Source organism: Triturus cristatus, chromosome 7, assembly GCF_964204655.1.
Source record: "Triturus cristatus chromosome 7, aTriCri1.1, whole genome shotgun sequence".
Classification (NCBI taxonomy): Eukaryota; Metazoa; Chordata; class Amphibia; order Caudata; family Salamandridae; genus Triturus; species Triturus cristatus.
The window spans coordinates 1,802,566,978-1,802,590,472 of NC_140590.1; the positions used below are offsets into that span (position 1 = coordinate 1,802,566,978).

Consider the following 23,495-nt stretch of genomic DNA (forward strand, 5'->3'; position numbering starts at 1 on the left):
AAAAATGTATTAACCCAGTATATTGCTGCTGTCCTTTAACACCAAAGTCGACCTTTTTAATCTTGTGCTGTATGCCTACTTGTTTTCTCTGAAACAGATTAACATAAAACATGGAATCTTTCCTCCTCGCTGAATCAGTTACCCCCACCACCAATACCTCCCCAACCCTCCCCCCCCAACTACCCCAAACCCAACCCTTACCCTTACTACCCCCCCTTTCCCCCCTTTCCCCCCCTCATAAGGCATTGGGAAACTCTTCCCTAGTGATGGTAAAGCTCGGTGCCCAGCCTCCACCTCTGCAGCTTACAAGCATATAATAATACTGAAAAAACGATCATAGTTCAGCAAAAATTGCATAAAGTCATTTATAGGTCCATACATCTCCCTAATTATCCAAATCCATTAATCAATCCATTAATCAACTATCTACCATATCAAACAACAGTACAGATGCATCTAAGGGCCTGGAAGAATACTTAGATTGACCTTCAGTTTAGCCGGATTTTGAAGGAACACCTGAGCCCCCTTGGCTTGGAACATTGGGATAAGCTGTCTGAACCTCCAGCGTTGCTCAACTGTAGACTGGCAAAATTCCGGACGGACAAAGAATTCACACCCCTTGGCATTTCTCCGTTTGTTCGGTCGTGCTAGATCATAAAGTTCTTCTCTTGCACGAGAATTGTTCAATGAGATCAAAATAGCCCTAGGGAAATCTGCAACTTGCCCTTTCTTCTGTACAAATGGAAATCTATGTGCCCTTTGGACTTCCCTTTGCCACTCCCAATGTCCGAGTTCCGGAAAGGTTTCTGTTAATAGCTCCACCACAAATTTCAACGGATCAGATCCCTCCTTTCCCTCCGGCACACCCAGGACTCTAAGGTTATTGCGTCTTGATCTATTTTCAAGATCAGTTACTTTCCAGTGTACATCGTCCCTATCTGCCTTAAGGGATTCCACAGTTTTCTTCTGAGCCCCTAGTTCGTCCTCCAGAGTGGAGATCCTTGTCTCTGCCTCATTCATCCTTATAGCAACATCCGAACACGTCTTAGCGACTCTTCTAACAGCATTCTGTAAGCGTTTACAGGCACTCTGAGTGCGGGTTAAGCCAGCCTGTGTCTCTGCCCTATGCATCATTATTAGATCATAAATTGTAGCTAATGTAATTTCTCCAGGCGCTGGATTTCTTTCAGCTAATTGTCCCTTTACTGATAAGGAAACCTCACCCGATATGACAGTCCCAGCAAAGTTAGGCGAGCTCTGTTCATCCCATGTGGAAGAGGCTTCTGAGCCTATCCCAGTTCCAGATCTAACATCCTGATAAGGTCGCCCCGGAAGCTCCGCAGAATCCTCAAGGATCTCCTCCTCTGCCCCCATACTAGCCCCCTCCAGCCAGTCCTGTACTGCACTATCGGCCGAGGACCTATCAGACAAAGAGAAAAAATCCTCCGTAGTTGAGACCTTATCAGGTAGATCAGACGATTCTCTCAACATCCCTATGTTTCCAGGCTGCATCGGCTGTTGCACCACCTCCTCCAACTGTATATATATCTGGTTTGAGCCTTCCTGAACTGCATCTCCCAGAATCCCACTCCCTGGACTAGCTGGAATCAGGATAGCTGGAGGCAATTGTATAACTTGTTGAGTTTTCTGGGCATCCATACTCTGCTGTACTCCCACCACAGCTAGAGCTGGTTCGTTAATTAAGCCTCGATCTTTTCGTGCTGTATTTTTAGGTTTAAACATTGCAGGGATATGATGTACTGAATCCGCTGCGCTCCCCCCATCTCCGCCACCACAGACTCCACAGCAGCCGCCTGGGATGCATTAGCCACCCCATTAACCTCCTGCCGCTTACCTAGGACCTCGACGAGCCCATCTCCCACCTTCTCCGCCTTCTCCACTGGCTTCCCCCCCGCGGCTGTCTGCCGCGTTCTCGCCGGAGTGCCCGCAGAGTGAGCATTGCCTCTATTACGTCCAGACCGCTGGTGGAGATTCTTCCCTGCCATAGCCTTCAAATGAGCGCGGCAGCAAGCAGTCTGTAAGAGAAGGCGTTGTAGCTGCTGTAGGCTCCACAACTCACACCAGGTGGACACGGAGGTCACAAACCGCCACAGCATAGGCGGGGATATCCTCGGAAGCAGCACCGAAGGAGACCACACCGGTAATATCCTGCGACCGTAATCCGTAATCCGTAGATCGCTCAGGTATGCAGAAACGCCATTAGCTCAAAACACATCAGTAAGCTTGCCGAGGAGGAGAGCACCCGCTTAACCGGCCACTGATGCGGCCGCCATCTTGCTTTATTTAACTGAATTACTGAACAATTTTATGATTTCAGGACATTTTCCAGTATGATGGAAAAAAGCCTCGGTACTCCCACTGATAAAGAAGTCCTGTCTTGACCACCAGGATGTGAAGACTTATTGGACCATTTTGCGTCTCAACTTGTCGGACGAAATTTTGAAAAAGGAAGTGAATGATGAACTTTTGTCCTTTTTGGACTCAAACCATCTGTGCAGTCCACGCTGTGCAGGAACAGGGGGTGCATACTGACAGGGGGGCACAACTTGTGCCCCCCCTGCATGCACCCCCAGACCCTGATGTAACAGGGGGTCCTGTAGGTCCCCCTTAGTTTCCGCACCTCCACATTTTTCATAGTGGACTCCCCGGCATGAAAACTGTGGTGGTAACTCGTAATATTCTTGCAGGTGCTGCTGTGGCATTGCCAGCATATTGCCACCTCAGATTGCTGGTAGACTGCCGAGGGATCATTTGTCCCCAGCGGTAGCTGGGGTCCTATGGCGGTCCAACCCCAAACTCGTAATACAACGTTTAGACCGTCCATGTGGGGTGCCCCAAAGGTCCTCCCTCAGCCTCACATTTTTTAACATTTATTTCATCCGTCTGGCAAACCTATTCTGCAATGATGGTTTTTCAGTAATCTCCTACGCAGACCACACAATAATATCCTCTGTGGATGGCACACAAATTCTGTTGTCAAGATCATATAAGGTTGAGGAGGTGGCTAGAAAATTTCACAACTCCATGTTGCATATTGTGAGCTGAATGCAGTGAAAAAAGCTTGGATTTTAGGAGTCATATTTGATAATTAATGATGTTTTTCTGATCAAATTAATCAAATCACCTCCTCCTATTTCTGTTTCTTTTTGTTCAGTATACTAAAGAAAATCCTGCCCTTTATTCCTTTAGAATTACAGAAGATGGTCATTGTGGCACTTTGCAAAGATTGACTACTGTAATACCCTGTATATGGGTTTCACAAGCGTTTCTGCGTAAGCTTCACTCTCTCCAAAATACAGCAGCCAGGCTGCTTTTGAAAATTCTCAAATTCACATTGGTTTTTCGATCTTTGCAGAGTCTGCACTGGTTACCAGTCAATGAAAGGATTATTTTTAAAGCATTTTGCATGGTTCACAAAGCCCTTCATCTCACAGGACCCGAGTATTTTTTTTTAAAGTCTTTCTCTGGCATATACCTGGCCATACCCTTAGATATGGATCAGCCAAATTAGGGGCCAGATGAGGCGGCAGGAGTTTCTCTTTCTGTGCTTGTAAACTCTGAAACTCCTTGCTTCTAAATATGAGATCTCAATCTAACCTTTTAGAGTTCAGGAAATTAATAAAAACCTGACTCTTCACACATGTTTTCTTCCTTGGAACACCAGTGTCAAGATGCCCTTGGGCAATTGCACGTTATGTAGGATTTTATGTACTTTTTAAAATGTTTTTTATTGGGTTATAGAAACATGGCGAGAAGGGTACAGTTGACAGTATATTATGATGGAATCACATTTTTCCATACAGGACCAAAGTGGCATATGCAAATTGAAACATAACATATAAGTCCAGCAAGTGAATACTGTGGGTGTAATATTTTGTACAACAAGTGCTTGTGCATATGTGCAGGCATCTGTCGAATTTGTGTAACAAAAGGTTTGGCATACAAATCGGGATAGAGGGAATTTGTGAGGGTGAGTAAGAGGGCACTGTGGGATTTGTCTTGTCTAAAAAATCTAAGACAAAGTGGCTGTGCGAACATGATCTTCCAGTGAGGACGGAGGGATGCAGTATGATATGAATAAGCGAAGATGAGGGGGCAATGGTGACAATGGCTGTCATGTAATAAGTGTGGGCCTTTACATCAGTGTGCTGTAGAAACTGTGAAAGAACGGTAGCCCATTGAGGGGAGATGGGTCGCTTGCAAAGACCACAGACTTTCTCATATCAGAGGTGTCCTCCGCCGCCACACCCCCTTAATGGAACGCTCCATACCAAGCAGTCAGAGGGAGAGTCATCGGAGAGCGCCAATGCAAGGTGAGGGTACGTTTGGAGTGCCAGGGAGACAAAGCAGGCGTGTATTTTGGGAGGCTTGTATTGTTTAAAAATGCCAAGTGAGGACGCCTCTCATGTGTAAATATCAGTGAGCTCTGTGACCCTGTTTAAGGTGTCATGAATCTATTCCCAGAAATGGTGTAGGCCAGGTCAGGACCATATCATGTGTCATAAGTCTGCGCCTGTAGCCTGACAGCACAGGCAGTGTGTATCTGCCTGAGGGAAGAAATGGTTAATTTGGGACAGAGTGAGGTATGAGCGATGTAGCATGAAGAGTTGAAGGTTTTTAATGGGAGAGGTACAGGATATTTACAATTTTACATACCTACTTACTTTCTAGTGTCCAACACCTTCCCCAAAATGGTTTCGATTGTAGTTGCAATAGAATATGTAACACCTTTCTTAAAATGGTTTTGTGTGATGTGTCATTTATTAGTATCCAAGATTTTCTGAAAAATAGTTAACATAGGAGTTAGTTGTGTAGTTTTCATATACAATATTAATATTTAGATATTTTATTTTAATAAAGGAACATAACACTTTGCAAGTTGTATTTCTATTTTTTCGTACTTACTCAATGTATATATTTACCTTTTTATTACGTATGCATTTATACTTATAAAATAGAATTTTCATAGTGATTTATCCTCAATATGTTAATACATTATTAAATATAACAAAAATGATATTTAAACACTCTTGTAGTTTTTGAATTTTCTGTAATTTTTGCCATTGTGCTGCATTTATTTGAAACATTAATACAATTGTTTCAATTTTTACTTTTTAAGTATTTTCTAAATATACTATATTTTTAGGTCGAGTCTTAGCGGCAGCGCGCATGTGCTGTTCGCTCTGTGAAAATGTGGTAGTAGAGTATGGGGGACTAGCTGCCCCCCCCCACTCTCGGGCCATATTTTTCATTGGATTCTGTCTTTGCCCTTCGTAAATGCTGGCGTATGATTCCATAATAGACTTGTTAGTCCCACCTTAGTGCGGCCATGACGTCATTGGTATCCTCTCATGGCTACTGACCCCTTTACTTCATTGTTACACGGTGCATGTACTTATTTTTTTCTTTATTCTGCTGCTTTCCTGGTCCACGCTGGGGTTGTGGGGTGTTCTTGTTATTGTGGTTTCCGGCATCCCCACCTGGTTCACAGCTAGCCATAAACTTCCATTACTGAAGTCCTTGGGTTTGCTGAAATCCCTACCCTCTAAGAGGCTCTCGCGATCTGAAATGTGTAATTTTGATATGTTGTGAATCATTCTGTAGTGCTAACTTCAGTCAGAATGGTAATCATTGCTTGGCGCTACATCTCAGAAGTCTCCAACTAACATGTTCTTTTCCCCTGTTGTTTATGCCCTGAAAACAATCCTGTCTGGGGCTAACCCTATTTAAATCCAACCTTGTTCCTGTTTTTTACGTTTACTTTAAACTGTAGAAAGGCGTATGTTATAATCGTTTAATATATGTTTTATGTGGAGACGTAAGTCTAGATGCACTGCGGTGGTCCTCGAGAACAGCACAAACGAGGCAGTCTGTGTTTAAATATATTCGCAATGACCGTGAAGACCTCCAGGGAAGGTCTGAACCAGAGACAGCATCTCAGCCGGGCCTGGAGAAGCGAGTATGAGGCGGACAACTGCCCGAGCCCCCAGCCATGTGCTCGGCTCCCTGCTTCGTTTCCAATGGAAAGAGGGCTGCTATAACCCCACTCCCTGCCCTGCTCACATGTCTCTTCCTCATCCCAGTAGCGGGTTTGTGGGGGAAGGAGAGCCGTGCACCTTAATCCGGACCTCTGCTCTATTTTTTTTTTTTATCATGTATGTATGCGTTTTGGGCATGAAGTTGTTTGGTAATCTCATAAGCCTGACAAAATTGATCTGTGCAAATCTTGGGAACATGCTTCCCACTTGAGAAGGCCGAAAACATTGTGCTTTAGATGTCACCATGGCACTAGCATGTATACTGAACTTTCTAGGTGGAATCTGACCGAGTATATGTCTAACTATTCAACCATTTAGCCTTCTGAATCGCCCACATATCTTTTCACCTATCCACAGGCTTATCCGTGTATGAATCAACCCTTTCATCCGTCCGTCTATACATCCTGCGAGTAATAAATCATTGTACCTTCCATCCATTCCCCCACCTATCTTTTAATTTCTCCATCTGTCTTGCTACCTATTTATCAATCTAAAAATCCATCCATTCACTTGTCCAAAAATGATTTGTGAATACATGTCAGCTAGGCATCTATTCCATCCTATGTTTAATCGCTCCACCTGCCTGTCAGCCTATACACTCATCTAAAAATCTTTCACTTTCAGACCTTAGTCACCCATTTATCCCTCCATCTACCATTCATCCAACTGCACCAATCTATTTATATATCCATTGGCCATACCATGAGATCAGCGGGTAAATCCACCCTTCCATTTGGCCCGCCTGCCCAAGTATTCACCCACGCAACTTTCACCTTTCACCATCTCTCTAATATCAAACCTTCAGCTTCCATGCCATACCTCTCTGTGCCTGGCCGTGCAACATGCCTCCCTAATGAGAACCTTCCCTTTCCTGATCCAGCAAGTATCAATTAGGTGGGTTTATGGGAGATTTATATTTTTTTACTACATACATAAATAGAATTGTTACACCTCTACATTCAGCACAGCAAGCTCCCCGAACAGAGAACACCTACAGCACAGCCAGCAGCAGTGCAAGCATTACTCATAAACAGATCAGGTACAGGTTTAGGTTCAGCACTGCCTACTGCTCTAAACAGAAAGCAAGTATAGTACATGCAGCAGCAGTGCAAGCTTCACTCATAAACAGCTTTATAATTAGCACTGTTTGCTCCTCCACACAAAGAACAAGTACAGCACAGGCAAGCAGTGCAAGCTTCACTCATAAACAACTTTAGATGCAGCACTGCATGCTCCTCCACATAAAAAACAATCGTGCAAGTTTCACTCATGAAAAGCTTTCGATTCAGCACTGCCTGTCATCCACATAAAACAAATAAAGCACAGGCAGCAGTGCAAACAGCTTTAGATGCAGCACTGCATGTTCCTCCAGACAGAGAACAAGTAGACTTGTGCAAGCTTCACACATGAAAAGATTTAGATTCAGCACTGCCTGTCATCTACATAAAACAAGTAGAGCACAGACAGCAGTGCAAGCTTGACTCACTAACAGCTTTAGATTCAGCACTGCCTGCTCCTCCACACAGGTAACAAGTACAGCACAGACAAACAGTGCAAGTTTCACTCATAAACAGCTTTAGGTGCAGCAGTGCATGCTCCTCCAAACAGAGAACAAGTACAGCACAAACAAGCAGTGCAAGCTTCACCCATAAACCGCTTTAGGTGTAGCACTGCCTGCTCCTCCACACAGAAAACAAGTAGAACACGGACAGCAGTGCGAGCTTCACTCACTAACAGCTTTAGATTCAGCACTGCCTTCCATTCACACAGAGAGCAAGTAGAGCACAGGCAGTAGTGCAAACTTCACTCATAAACAGCTTTAGATGCAAGAGTGCATGCTCCTCCACACAGAGAACAAGTACAGTACAGACAAGCAGTGCATGCTTTCCCAGAAACAGCTTTAGAATTAGCACTGCCTACTCCCCAACACAAAGAACAAGTACAGCACAGGCAGTAGTGTAAGCTTCACTCACAAACAGCTTTAGATTCAGTACTGCCTGCTCCTCCACACAGACAGCCAGTAGAGCACAGGCAGCAGCTGTGCAAGCTTCACTCTAAAACAGCTTTAAATGCAGTACTGTCTGCTGCTCCACACAGAGGACAAGTAGTGCAGAGGCAGCAGCTGTGCAAGCTTCACCCATAAACAGCTTTAGATTCAGCATGTTTACTCCTCCACACAGAGGACAAGTACCGTATAGGCAGCAGCTGTGTAAGCTTCACTCATAAACAGAACGGGCAGAGCTTTAAATTCAGCACTGCCTGCTCCTCCACACAGAGAACAAGTGCAGCGCAGGCAATCAGTGCCATCTTCACTCACAAACAGCTTTATATTCAGCACTGCCTGCTCTTCCACACACAGAACAAGTACAGTACAGGGAATATCAGTGCAAGCTTCACCAGCGCACAGCTCATGTACAACCAGAGCAGTGTCTGCTTTCCTCACTTAGAGATCAGTTAAAGATGTTGCTGTGTCGAGTTCAATCAACTTCTTAAATATAGAACAGACGCAGTACTGTAAGCAAACATCATTAAAAAGGCATTTTAGACACAGATTGGGCACTGGTCCGACAGCAATCATGCAACTTTCCCTGGCACCGAGCGGGTACATTAAAGGCAACCACACTGCAAGCTTCATTTACACACACATACACACACATCACAAGCACAGCTGAGGCATTCCTCACTCACAAACAGGTACACTGGGCAGCAATTTACTCTGTTTTTGATACACCTAGCACATACAGCATAGACACCAACGGTGAAAGCTGCCCTCGCACACAGAACAAGCGAAGCATGGACATGGGCAGTACAGGCTTCCTTCATAGACATAACAAGTACAGTGCAGGCAGTCGTATTTCAACTTTTCTGCACAGAACCCAAGAACCACACTGATATCAACGGTACAAGCTTCCCTTGCACAAGGAACAGGTCCATCTTAAACAACAGCATTGAAAGTGTCTCTCATTCACACATGAGGTATATCACAGGCAGAAGCATTGCAAGCTTCTTTAATCTTTGGGGCACACACCACAAGCTTCTTTGGGCACACAACAGGTATGAAGCAGACAACATTGCAAATTTCCTTCACGTGCAAACAGGCGTTCAAGTTTCCTTCATGTACCTAAAGGGTGCAGCAGACGCCCTAGCCACAAAAGTTCCTCGCACACAGATAATATCCATGTGGCTTAATGGCTAGAGCGGCCAACTTTGGAGGTGGGGAACCGGGTTAGAGTCTGGCGGGAGGCTCAAGCATCCTGTGATTCTGGACAAATTACTTAATCTCCCCATTCCTAAAAATGAATGTGTACATCTGTAATGCACTGGTGCTCATGTAAAGTGCTCTGATACCTTCAGTCAAGTTTGCGCTATATAAAATTGCAAAAAATGAAACAGCTCACAACACTGTAAACTTCCCATAGACACAGAAGAAGGACATTGTGGGCATCGCCAGTGCAGGCTTCCCCTCACAGGTGCAGTGTATTCAACAGCAGTGCAAGCATTCATCCTGAGGGCATGTAGGGCAAAAGACAACAGCAATAGAAGCTCCATTACTTAAGAAATGGAGGGCATTACTTAAGAAATGCTTAAGACATGTGCCCCCCTGCATGCACCCATGGCCCTGAGGCACAGGGGGCCATGTAGAGTCTCCTTTGTTTCCTCACTGCCACAGTTTTTTTCATGGCGGTCACTGCCATGAAAAACATAAGAGAGAGGCAACTCTTAATATGCCTTGCAGTGTGGCAGTAGCACCGCCAAGCATATTGCAGCTTCAAGACTGCCGCAACACTGCCAGGGATCTCTGGTCCCTGGCTGTTGTGGTTGTCCCATGGTGGTCCGACTGCCGAACTTGTAATAGGGAAGTCGGACTGCGGGTGTGGCGGTGCGCGCACAACCACCCTGGCTACGGCAGTCCATTGGATCGCTGTAGTCCTAATCAGGCCCTTATTGTTCATTTAGCTGCCATTTGTTTTACAGCTAATGTCAAGTTTTTGGTCTGCTTTTTGGTTTTTGGTAGGTTTATTAATAGTGTTTGTTGTTTTGTTCACTAGTGTTGTGGGCAAGGTTTTGGTAGAGTTTGTTAGTAATATATCATTATATTATGTTACATTATGTGCTTTGTGTTGATCGTGTGATGTATATGCTAATTTTGAAGGTATTGTTTTCTGTGGGTGGATATTAGTTTTTATTTTACAGGTTTACACTTTACAAGGTTTCATGTGTATGTTTGGAGTGTGTGTTTTTCTTTTTTGTTTTTTCTCAGGAAATCCGTTTTGCTTTCTAGTAAACCAGTAGTTTTAATTTGATTTTGTTTCTTTTTTCAGGTTTCCAGAAGCATTTCTTTTTTAAAACACGTTTTTATTTTTTTATGGTTCATTGAGATTTTGGATTGCTTTGATGGATTATTATTGAACTTGTTTTATGTGTGCATTTGTTTGGGCTTTTTGAAATTAATTTTTCTATTTTTCGTGAATTATACTTTTTGAGTACATGGATAAGGAGAAGTATTTGCAGCTACAGAACAGAAAATGATATTTAAGTTATTTGTTGTGAGTGGGAAATGCTATATTTTATGTATTATGTCAAATTTATGTGATTGCTACTTGGTCAATTATATTTTATGTGTTGTGTTTAGTGAGTTTAATATTTTTTATGTAACCAATGTACATAATATATTTATTCAGCAGTCTTATTTGACTTATTTATTTTTAGATTTTTTGGGGCTGATACATAAAATTAATATGTTTATTCTTTATATAAAAAGTTTAAATAGTTTAGTTATGATGGTTTGGATTATGCTTTTGAGTTCTTGGGTCTTAAGTAGGATATTAATTATTTTATAATAGGGTTTTGGTTATTGATTCTAAGTAGTGTACTCCTTTCATATTAATAAAGAGTTCGACTTTACATTGTAGTATGCCATACATTCTATTGGTTTGTTTGCTAATTTTAAGCTTAATTTGGCTTACTGATTATTCCAATCGTAGTTGTTGGTAACTTTGGGGCTCATTAGGATGGTGATGAGACCGCCATCCTAAGCATGTTTTCTGCCTGCCACATTAGAATAGCGGGCGGTTTGTAGCCAGTTGCAAGACCAACCGCCACACAGCCGACGTTCTTCTTGAGTCCTCTGGTGCGATGGAGGCAGAGTAATGCCTACAAGGAGGCGTGCCTGCCAGGCACTGATGTAGGCAATCCAATATGCCTTTCTGCCGGCCCTTTCATGGTGGTGAACCCACCATGAAGAGGCTGGCCGAAAGGGACATTTATCCCCTGGCTCCCAAACACGGGACCATAGGTGCCCCTCACATATCCCTGCACCATATGGCAGGCATGGCGCATGGTGACTGCCACGTAGTGCAGGGATGTGTGCAGTGTCCCTTTTTTGTAATGCGGCGGGTGCTGCAATCAGCAGCACCCGTTGCAATGCAAAATATAGGCATTGCGACCAGCATAGTGGCAGTCGCATTAAAATGCCTACTGCGGGACCACCAACAGCATGTCGGGCGCTCCCAATCTCCGATAGGGTGGTGGGCAGAATTAAGTCCACCTACCATTGTAATCAGGACCTTTGTTCTTTTTGTAGGGCTTCTATAAATGTATAGAGTGTAGGTGGGTTTTGCCTTGTGGGGAATGGAACAAATTGTGCCATCCTTCTAATGCGTTTTTTGTTTTGACTACTTGAGCCATGGTGCTGTCGTAGACATTCCACCATAGTATTTGGATTTTGGGTTGACGTCTGTGTCCAAGGCGGTACAATCTTCCAACTAAAGCGTTTTCATAATAATCCATTAGGAGGCTTAGTTTGTGTTTGTTATGTTGGTAGAATTAACTTTCTATAAGTAGCTTGTAGTTGTTAGCTAACACTGTCAGAGGAGGGACATAGGCTAGGGCAATTGTCTCTTTTTTAAATTTCAAATGTAAATTAGCTGTTTGTTTCATATTCTACACTTAGTGCAGATTGTTGGAGATGTCTCCATATGCTTGATTAAAATGGTAGTAACATCCTGGTATGGCTGTTTGTAGGTGCATCATGGCTTGTTCAAAATCTGTTATCTTATATGGGCAGTAGTTGTCTGTTTTAATTTTAACGTGGTTTAGTAGTTCGCAGTAAGTGCTACATTGTTTATTCGGTAGCGGGCATATATGAACGGTACATTCTTTTTTTGATATTCATCATGGTGTATATCTGAGTGAATGGTTTGTCCTATCCACCCCATCTTGCCTCTAGGCAAAGCCATTGTTTCTGATCAATGATCACTTTTCACACCTCATTAGGGTTAAGCACAGCAGAGCAGTTGAAGTTAGGCTAATGCTAATTAACTTCCAGGACCTTCAGGTTAGTAAAAGATAACTTTCCAAAAATTACATTTCCTAAATAATTATTAAAATCTAACCTCACCATTGAATTGGATGTATAATCAACATCAAATGTAAAGGTTGAACAATTTCTATAGCTTGTTCCGAACCCAAGAAAGCAGAATTAATATTTTAATCTGTGTTCTAATTTTCCACATAGGACAGTCACAGTCTTCCATAGAGAAAATAGCTTTTGGTGACTTGTCACTGTAGGGACATAATAGCATTACATTTTTACGAGTCCCACCTTTAAACACTTGGTATCATACATTTTTGTGCTAAAAGGTATCATTTTGGGTGATCTATTGATATTTAAAAGGGAGCTTTTTCCCATGTCAAGGGGTTCATTTTGACATGTTGGCCTGCAGATTTAAACTGCAGCAGTCAGGCTACATTAATAGGCCTGAAGCCATGTTTTTCTTGTCACACTGGTGGATGGCACAATACGTGTTGACTTCTACCGGTGACATTTAACTTTCCAAGCCATGGGTGTAAGTTTTACACCATGTACTATGGTCTAAAAGGAGAGTTAAATATATCAATCAAGGATTAGCTATTTTGTACATGTTTTAGGGGTCAAAGCACATACCCGATGTACGGAGTCTAACATTGACAATAAAATTCAGCATAAAAATAGGGATGACCTTGCAAAAAGGGGTATTTTCTCATAAATGGCATACAAGATGGTGGGCTAACTGGTCGGGGCATCTGTATGGTAGCCATTTAACATTGGCTTCTGCACAGCAATGCAATGGTACTTCAGTTGTGTTACCCTATCCAGCAGTGGAGAAGGGTTTTTTTCTGATCTGAATAGGAAAAACGTTCCAGATTCCCTGTGTATAGTGCATCCACAGCCCGTGCAGATAAGAGCGGTGGGGCCAGGTGGGGCAAGACTAAGACTAAGACAAGGGAAAATTAATCATTTAATTTTCCCTCAGGGTCGTCCGTCGAAATCCACCCCCACCCGACCCCACTGCCCTACCGCTCTTACCTGCAGGGGCCACGGCTATTATAGTGTGAGAAGGCCTACCACCTTCTCATATCCTTTCTGCAGTTTTTAGTTTCAAGCCTGGCAAGAGCGTTGTAAGCTCTGCAAGTTTATCAGAGACCTGTTATCATCTTCTGTATCCTATCGCTGATTTCAGCTCCAAAGTTTTATTCTCATTCTACTTCTGCCTTCTCAGGTGTCATTGTGTTGCAGTGGTGGAGACTAATATGCTTGTGACAATTTCAGAATTTCTCAGGAATATGGGAAACTAGATGGCTGTTAGAAGACACATCTGTAAGCACTAAAATCAATATTGCTTTGTCCTAACACAACATTACAAGTTTTATCAACCACTGAAGAATAAAATACTGCTTTGACAATGTAAGAGTTAGATTCTGTGATTAACAGGTCGCTGGGAATGTCCTTAGGCACCAAATTGTATTAGAAGACAGACTGTTGCAGTAAAGAAATACACTAAATCAAAGTTATTATTAGCCACTTGAAAAAATTACTTTTTCGTGTTACGTGACCAATCAAAGAATTCTTCTGTTGATTATCCCCAAGCAATGTGAACCCCCAAATTCCCCAAACTAAAATAGTTAAAATAAGTTCTGAAGCCAATAGTGTCTGACCTAAGCTCATAAAATGTAGTCGTGTATGGCTCTCCGACTATGAAATTAGGTACTTCTGTCAGAAACTGTGGGACACAAAGGTGTATTGTTGAACAACCCACTTTCAATTGAGGGTAGAAGGTAATATTAGGGGTCCAGTCAGAAAAAGGTATCAGAGTGAAACAGGAAAGAAGAAGAGATTTGGTAACTTGGATGTGGAACAGTCAAACTTTCTTCACTGGTGGCCTCAGCTGATACAATCAGATTCAAGATATGGCTCACAGAAGTGCAGCAAATCAACCTCATCATGAATAAATATAGCACATAATGGGCCTTATGTAGGTGGGCTGGCATTTACCACTTCATAAATACCGAATCATACCGATTCGGTATTTATGAAGTGGTAAATGCAATGTAGGTAATGAGGCGGTAAATATTACCGAATCGGAAAAATTCGGTAATTACCGAATCGGTATTTACCGATTCGGTAATGAGGCATACCTTCCCATTGATGGGAAGGTATGCCTCATTACCGAATCGGTAAATACCGATTTGGTAATGGGGGAGCACATGCAAGAGTGGCAGGGTGTCACATTGACACCCTGTTGCACCTCTGATTCGGCCATGTGTGCACATGTGGCGCACATACATGCCCTAAGGGCATGTATGTCTGCCACATTGCACACTTAAACGTGCACAAAAATGCTTTTTTTCACCTATTCGTCATTTACCACCAACCTTTAGTTGGTGGTAAATAACGAATCCCCACACCCACCACACACTCCCCCTACATCTCATTTCATGATTCGGTATTTACCGAATCGGTAAATTTACCGAATCGGTAATATTACCGATTCGGTAATTTTACCGATTCGGTAAATACCGAATCATGAAATTCTCCCCCTACATCTCAAAAGCCAAAATACCGGTCGGTAACGGTATAATTACCGAAAATCGGACGTTACCGACCGGTATTTGGCTTCCTACATGAGGCCCAATATGTTATCAAGATGGACTGTGACTGTCCTGGTATGCATGACTGCTAGGTGCTTATGGAGGATTACCTTTATATTATATTTAATGAATACACACACATTGACTGATTTGCAGCATTCTTAAAGTGCTCATTACCTGAAGTGTCCTGTGGCTTTCGTCTAATAAATGCTGTCTAAAGTACTTGTGACGTCTGAGATATTCAGATGGTGATCATAGAGTACGACATGCGGAGAGTGATGGGATGGTCTGTCAACATGATAGTCGTCAGTTCAATGGGATCTGTCTCTGTTGGAAGAATCTAGGTATCTGACAATTGGCGCTATCAGAAAGATTTTATTGGTGGTCTTCATACTCAATTGGGAACCTAAGGTGTGACCAGATATTTAGGTGCCAGGCTAAGCCATTCATATCAGATACACTCAGATGCTGGTAGCCAATACAGTTCTTCCGGCTCTGTTGACATACAAAGCCCCACAACAGACAAACTGCAGCATCCTGTGACTGCTGCGTTCTTAGGCCAGAGTAAAGTGCATTGATGTTTTTAAGTTAGTAGCAGCTCTCACTAATATTTTTTGTTATGTAGCCTGGAGCATTATACTTTTATTTTCTAGGTGATCTTGGTAAAAATAACACTTTGAGGAATACGGTTCTGACACACTCCTTCTGACAGTTTCCATGACAATTTCAAAACTATTGGCATTTGTCTAACTGACATATCCAACATGGCTAATGGTTTCAGTCGCAAAATAATTTCTTTTAGATGTAGTTTGGTTTGGATGACATAACCCTCTCTCCTACATCTTTTTATTTTCTCTTCTCGTCTTTTCATGCTTCTCATTCTTTGCTTTTAACCGTTTTCTGCTATATGACAGTTTAGGTGAGCTCCAATACAAGAATCCGCTCTTCCCTCCTCTCTGGCATGCACAGTCCACTCCTCTATGTGTCTTATCTCAACCTTACTCCTTGCGTCTTCCTGTCTGCTAAAATCTCCTACTGTGCTCTGAGGCTTCTCCTTTTGATCTTTCATTCATTTCTCCTTATCATTGTTCCACCCTCTCTCTTACCTTCTTTTCTCTTTGTTCCTGGTTTGTGTCTACAGTTGCGGTAGAAAAACTGAAAAGCATACTCTTACCACAAACACTTTAGCTCATTCTGTATCCTTTCTTCATGTTTTCTAATGTACTTATTTTATGCAGCAGTATCCCAAATAAAACTATTTGAAGTTCCGTTGCACAATATAGTAGGTAATAGTGTGAAAATGTCACAGATTATAAAAAGAGAGATGGTAGTTGTTAAGCTCACAGGTAACGATTATCTGTGGAAAAAAATGGATGAATAGTTTTAGTAGAGGACGCTTAGACAACCTTTTGACTAGCCAGAAGATGTGCCCTTGGGTGAGGGTAGCACACAATGTTGGACAAAAGGCTAGTGGCTAAAAGGGAACATCTGATACAGTGATAGGGAACATAGGCCTCTGAAGTATCCTGCTAAAAGGGAGGCACCAATGGCTTAGAGACCATGGTATAGATCATAGGTTCCAGAAGCCAAGGGTTGTGACTGAAAGTCTTGGAAAAGCAAACTGTGTCTTGAAGATAACATCAGGAATCAGTGGCATCAATCATGTATTGTTATCACTTGGGGGAGAGGAGATGCATCAGAGGAAATGGTGGAAGGTCAGACATGCATGGGGAGGTTAGAAAGGAACCACATCTGGGAAGTGAGAAGTAATAAGTAGATGTTTACCTTGAAAATAATTATTAAAATAATTTCAAATGTAAAATAGAGGCTGTCATATTGGAAAAGTATAAAACCTGGCTTGTAAAAGATGAATTGGCCAAAAACAGAATATTTTATAAACATACTACCTGTAAAATTTGGTCAGTTGTTTTCTGGCAGCCTTCATATCGTTCATTTGGAACCACTTCTCTATTGTTTTGGATTGTGAACAGGTATTTTTTTGCATGCTAGATTTAAACTGCTGCTGTGAAATGTCTCATTTTACCTGTTGGAATTTGGAATTTCACATTAATCATGTTCCAAGTTACAGGAAGGTCTTGCTCTGAACTCCACTTCAGATGTGTGAAAAGATGTTCATCCAAGCCTTCAGTATAGGAGTTTTTTAAGGGTGTAAGATATAGTAGAAAAGTGTTCAGCTCTCTGAATACCCATCTTTCACCAGGTGCATCACTTCCGCCGTGTCCTAAGGACTGGATGTGGACTAATGGAAAATGTTACTTCTTCTCAAACGAAAAGGAGACCTGGAATCAAAGTCAACAGTTCTGCGTGTCCCATAATGGCAACCTGGCCACCATACTGCATCAAACCACTCTGGTAAGAAGGAATGTGGGAATGCTATTTGCATCTATGTGTATGAAATTATTGCACAGGTAAATCCATATTTTAGTGAAATATGATTACCTATGGAGTTACTCACAAATGTAGTATAAGAATAGTTGTTGAGGTCTGATTTTATCTGGTCCAAATGTGGTTGTTTAGTATCTCACATAGGACAGGGAAGTGCCTCATTGCATGTGCATTTAGACAAAAAAAAAGTGTTTCTGAGGAACCTTTTTCAGTGAACATATTCAGACAATTTTTGTAACTATAATGGTATTCACCACACTGAAGAAATCAACTAGGTGATTGCCCATCTTGGGGGAAAATCATTTGGTTAAGGTTGGCTTTTATCAAAGACCCCTCCTCTTTTTTTAAAGCGAGTATTTCCACTTAGGGCCCCCTTTTTGTGTTCCCATTCTTCTTTTGAAGCAACCCCCTAAACCCTAATTTCATCCTGTTCCAATTCTATTTTCTCTGACCTCCCAATAAAATATTTATGTTTTTCTACATTTCATAATGTTTAGGAATTGAATTCTTTTAAAATTCCAACCAGGTCCAGTATATTTTTTTCACTAATATCTTTGGCTGTTTGTATAAAAGGTAGTTTGTCATTATGGGATTTCCCAAAATTGAGTTTAAGTCATTTTGGAGTTTGGTCAGCCTTGTTTTGTCAGGCTGGTGTTCCATTGAGAACTCATCTTCAAGAGTCAGATCCAAACACACCAGGTATTGTACACCAAAATCCAACAGACAAAGATGTATACTTAGCTCAATGTAATATACAAACATAAAAAGTCAGTCTTATTTGCAGAGAACAGTAATGGTGGCAGCTGGATAGGAGTTTGTTGTTAGCAGACCAAGTTCACGTCAAGTGCATACAGGCAGAAACAACAGATCTCAAATTGCTCTCAAAGTTGCATCAGTATGATTCAAAGTCTGAGTGTTTGCGCCGAGAAGGCTTGCTTTCTTGTCTATTTCTTTTAGACATTTGTTAAATCCTTCCATTTCCTGAATTAAGAACTGCCTAAATTATCAAATCATATGATGACTGCAGAGATTCTAATGGTTCTAGACTTATGGTCCTTTAAGTGACCTATCTAGCTGAATGTTAGGCCAAGGTACCTGTAATTACACACCGGTTCTATTAAGACACCTGCTATTCTTCATGATAGCATTTTCATAGAACTCATCTGAGAAAAAATGTTGTTAATTGTGTTAAATCCACAATTACATTCAGAATACTTTGAAGGCCAATTGTAGTTTTATGGAGAAGAATTGGGTCATCAGCACCGGCTAAAACTGAACAAGTGTGTGGGAGCAAAATGGTACCCCAAAATTTAGATACCGCAAAATATACTTTAATCGGAGTTCTCGCATTTCACTGTATCCAAGACAGTGTTAAAGCTCAAACTCAGAAGGATTTTATTACATACTTCAAAAATAAAGCAATACTGACGAAATGCCACAGGACTTTCAATTGCAGAGTTATATAGTGAATGCAGAAATCAGACATTAGTATAAGTCCCAATGAGAGGCAAATTCAGGAGAATAACAGATATCATAGCTAGCAGCATCTAAGCCTTCAGGTAGGTTTTCTGGCTCACCCACAAAATCAAGGGTTTTTTCACATTATTCTCACGTATAAAATTACATGATTGGCAGGTTTGCCATGGTATGAGGCATGTAGAAGGGCTTTTCGAGAGCAGAATAACTGTAGCAGCGGAAATAAACCGGTACATTTCAGCTTGATTGTGTCCTGTAGAGTTTGCGAGGAGAGAAAGTGGGGGGGAGCTGGATGAGTGACAGAGTCAACTTCCATCTTGGACAAGATGGCGTTTGCACTTGATTTGCTGCCTGGTTAATATCTTTCAGAAAATTGCACTTTAACACAACACATAAAAAATTTGTTTCCAAAGCAACCGTATTATTTAAGTATGTACATGTGAAATCAAGTATGAAAAATATAAACCCATAAAAATCTCAAAAAAGTGTGGTACCCAACCTAACAGCAAACAGTAAACTCTGGATATACAGGTGATCAAACCAGCAATGTATAGATGTAAAAAACTGCAATCCACGTTAAAGCTCAACATTTTTCAAAGTAACGTTTGGTCCTAACCTCATGTTGCAATTCTCTAACATCAGGGTATTTTATCATATTTTTAATAAAATTAATAAGGCTGTATTTCCCTTCCTCACTCTTGCTGCTGTACCAAGGTGGGATGGTGATTTTGGGTATGTTATTGGGGATTGGGACTGCAAGCCATGAGGCAGTATGTAAAGTGGCAGGTTAATTATTTGTGACCTAGAACTACACATTGTGGCCCCCCTTCCAAAGATGTGTAGGAATATAAAGAGGGGTTGAAGGTAGCAACATTCACAATTTACCAGTCCCTAAACCAACCATCATATGTTATTTCCAACTTGGCAGACCATCTAAATTATCTCTGTGAGTCCATGTTTATGAATTTGGCAATTGCATTTCTCAACTTTTCTCCCCACATTAGGAAAAAGACATCTTAAAGTTAAATGGCCACTTATACTGCAGTTGAAGACCTAAACAGTGCAAAATCTGCTGAATTAATACGATTGTACCAAGACCTAGTGAAGAACCTTATGGCTGAATCTTGAATCTGCATGGGTTGTACAGGCAGGTTTCTATTCCATTTGGTTGCTTCTTAATGAGCAAGAATCTGCATCCTTGTTGGACCTTCCTTATTTCAGGAATCTGTAGTAGATAAACCTACAAGGGTCATAGAGCTCTAGGTGGAAAGTAGCAGAAAAGAAGTTGCCTAATGAAGGCAGGACCTCAGCCATGCACTTCCAAAGTAGAAGTCAATGTAGCAAACAAAAATCTCCAGTGATATGAGACTAACATGTTGGAACAAGGAACAGACATGCTGCACGATTCTGCACTAGTTGAAGGTGTAGAATTAAATGCAGGCTATAGCTTGAAAATTCCTTGTCAACATTTTCTGACATTTAAGTGCTCTAATTATCACAACAATCATGGTTTAAAAAACAGTTGATCCAAGACCAAAGGTCCTGTATACCATAGGTCAGAACGTCTTAAGAGGGCAACACAGCTTGTGATGATACCGTTCTATTTTATTTATCTGTTGTACATTTTACTAGCAAGTGAATCCTAAAAGCCAACTAAAAGTTAAAATTATGATAGTAGTTATATCAAACTTTAAATGGTATTCGGTGTTCCAAGTCTTGAACTATGAACAGTTCTAATGTGTGAACCTTTTGTGCTTTGTGCCCTTAAATCTTTTTCATAGGCAACCTCTGTTTCTCGCTGGTCTTTAAACCCATTCTCACAAAATAATTTGTGCATTTACTATGCCATCTATAAGAAATAAAGAAAAAAAATTAAGCTTGTGTCAAGGATTCATGAGGTACTACTCACAGTGTGCAATAATGTGTCGTGCATTATCTGAACAGGTTACCACCATATCGTACTCCTTTCTTACCACCAGTCCTTCAAGTCGTACCAGTCTCATATGCTGTTGCCTCTTTTCAAATTTATATGGCTAATAACTTCCTCATTCAAGACATTTTCCCAGAACCTCTCAAGACATGGTAAATCCTCACACTCCTAAAGAAAGCTGTAGTAGATCATGATGACCACACCAACTACCAGTCCATCACTCACCGACCTTTCATTGGCAACAGCATTGAAAAAGTAGTCTATACTCAACTCTAAGTTCTCATCACTGCTTACCATCTCCTGCATGACTACCAATCTGGCTGGAGGTCGCCTGGAGACCGCTACTTACACTTTGAAGATGAGACCTTCTCCTGTTGACCATCCAGCACTCATCCACACTTGGGAGTCCAGAATAGGATTAATTGTCAATGCCTTTCACTGGTTCTCCTCCTACCCTTCCAACTAATTCCACTTTGCTCACAGGGCCATTGCCATGTCCCAAAAGATTCCTACTACCGGTGGAGATCTCAAGAGATCCATATGGGGCTATATGCATGAACACATTTTCCCATAGACACAGAATGGGCAAAACCATTTGATGCATCTGGCCCATGGTTCCCTATGGTTCCCTGTCATCTTCAACCTTCACATGGAGCCAAGGACTTTTTTAGTGCAGACAGAAACAGTGGGGCAGAGGTACACTTCAGTCTAGTCCTTGAGTGCAAGCCTAGAAGTCCCTAATAGGGTAGGTGAAGACAAGGGAAGAAATTTCAATATGCTGTAGGGCAGCCATTGGTCCGACCATAACCAACCAATTAGGGTGTGTCCCACAATGTCAAATGGCCCAACCAAATTAGCAATACCTCATATTTATACAACTAGTTGGCAAGCCAGCCAGCTTCCTACCATAAAAAGACGGAGTAGGTCAGCAATGTAAATGTTACAGAAATGTAAAAGCATCACCACCTATTTCTTACATCCAAGACCGCTAAGACAAACAAACATCTCTTACACATGGGTTCCCATAACATTTATGACTATGACAACTTATAAATAATATGTTTTGCTGCTTAATAAACTTTGTGGATGAGTTAGAGTGATGGTTTTGACTACAAAGGTCCCTTTAGGGTAAAAATAATGTATGCTGGTTGCTCTATTATGAATTCTCCTCTAGCACATGAATGAGAAGTCCAAACTAGGGGTTGAATTTATTAACCCCATGTCCAATATTCCCAGGCTCCTTTGAAAATTGTACTCTATCAAGTTCGTCTTTCACTTAGAGATTACAATGCAAACCCACTGAGACACTGAAAATACAAGCACATAGACACCCATAGAGAATATCACCTATCTCCTATGTTTCTCACAATTAGCATAGAGTGTCTTGATGGCAAAGATTCAAGTGCACCATGTACTGATGGGCTCATGGTTATTTAATAGGTTTTATACATTATTCTAATGATGTTAGTTCTTTTTTCTTATGTTCCCTTTCTCCTCTTGCCCTTTTGCCTTCTCTAAGTACTCATAATGTATTCCTGATTCATTTTTCTGTATTTCTTATTTGAATGTACGTGGACTATTTAATAATATTTTTTGTACTGATTAATAATCAAGCAAACTTGAAGAAGCACCAGGCCTGGGCTCCACTGAGAGGGCGAAACACAGTTTGGCTGATCCTTATTTCTGTTTGTCTTACAAAAAAAAATATGCATGACACGACTACTACCAACTCAAGGACTCCTAGTGATGCAGCAGGGCTGGTGACGTTGCCTGCTGCGAACCCGGGTACAGGTTCCCTATTCGACTGATATGCCATTAAAATGGATGAAAATAGTGGCCTAGGTAGGAACGTTAGCAGGGACTATTTTTAGTATTTTTAGTATTGGTTACAACAATAAGGAATTACTGAAGAAATGGTGATACTGAACTTGCCACGCATCAGTTGTGTCTACAGCTCTGTACAATAACAGGGTGTGTAAGAGTGGCCACATATCTATATTGTGTTATTTGTTCAAATACTTTTTCCTCTTGCCAAGTTAAAAATAAAATGGGAGGGAGACTTAGAGCTCCAGGTTAATGATGTGGACTGGGATAGGATTGTAGCACATATATGAGCTGTCTCTAGATATGCTAGATTCAAATTAAATAATTTCTATATCCTGCATAGAGTTTATCCAACACCTAGCAGGATTAACATATTTTATGTGACTGCTTATGCAAGATGCCCTAGATGTGAAGAGTTGAGGGTGGAAATGTTTCACATGGTATGGCCCGGCCCCTCATCAATGGTATTCTGGAAGGAAGTCATAGAAAATATTAATGAAATAACCTTACAGGATATCACTTGTACACCCTTGGTCTGCCTCCTACGGGGATACCCTCCCCCCAAAAATAAGAAAACTACTACTAGAGTTAGAGACATTGGTTTGATTATGGCAAAATTACAATTGACTATGCACTGGAAATTGTGCATGGTCCTCAAAGTACTAGATGGCAAAAGGAAATGGTTAAATGTGCAAATTTGGAGAGTACTGTGTTGTTTCATGAGATAATGAAAGGGCGAGGAAAAATTGAAAGGGTTAAAGCAAGGGAACACCTGATGGATAGTTTGTTGGCCCCAGAAGCAGATACAATTTTGATCAATAGCTCCCTGCGTTTTTGCGGGTGAAAGAAGGGAAATCTAGTTAAATACTGATAAATTGGGTGAAAATGGG

The 23,495-nt window shown here is 41.5% G+C and overlaps 1 protein-coding gene across 1 annotated transcript in view; it reads left to right on the plus strand.

Moving 5' to 3' along the window:
• Positions 1-23,495, plus strand: part of LOC146813214 (C-type lectin domain family 2 member B-like) — a 284,546-nt gene that overhangs the window by 213,674 nt on the left and 47,377 nt on the right. Inside the window, exon 3 of the mRNA XM_085620092.1 lies at positions 17,191-17,342. Coding sequence (XP_085476218.1) covers positions 17,191-17,342 — 152 coding nt within the window. The remainder of the gene's footprint in view (positions 1-17,190; positions 17,343-23,495) is intronic.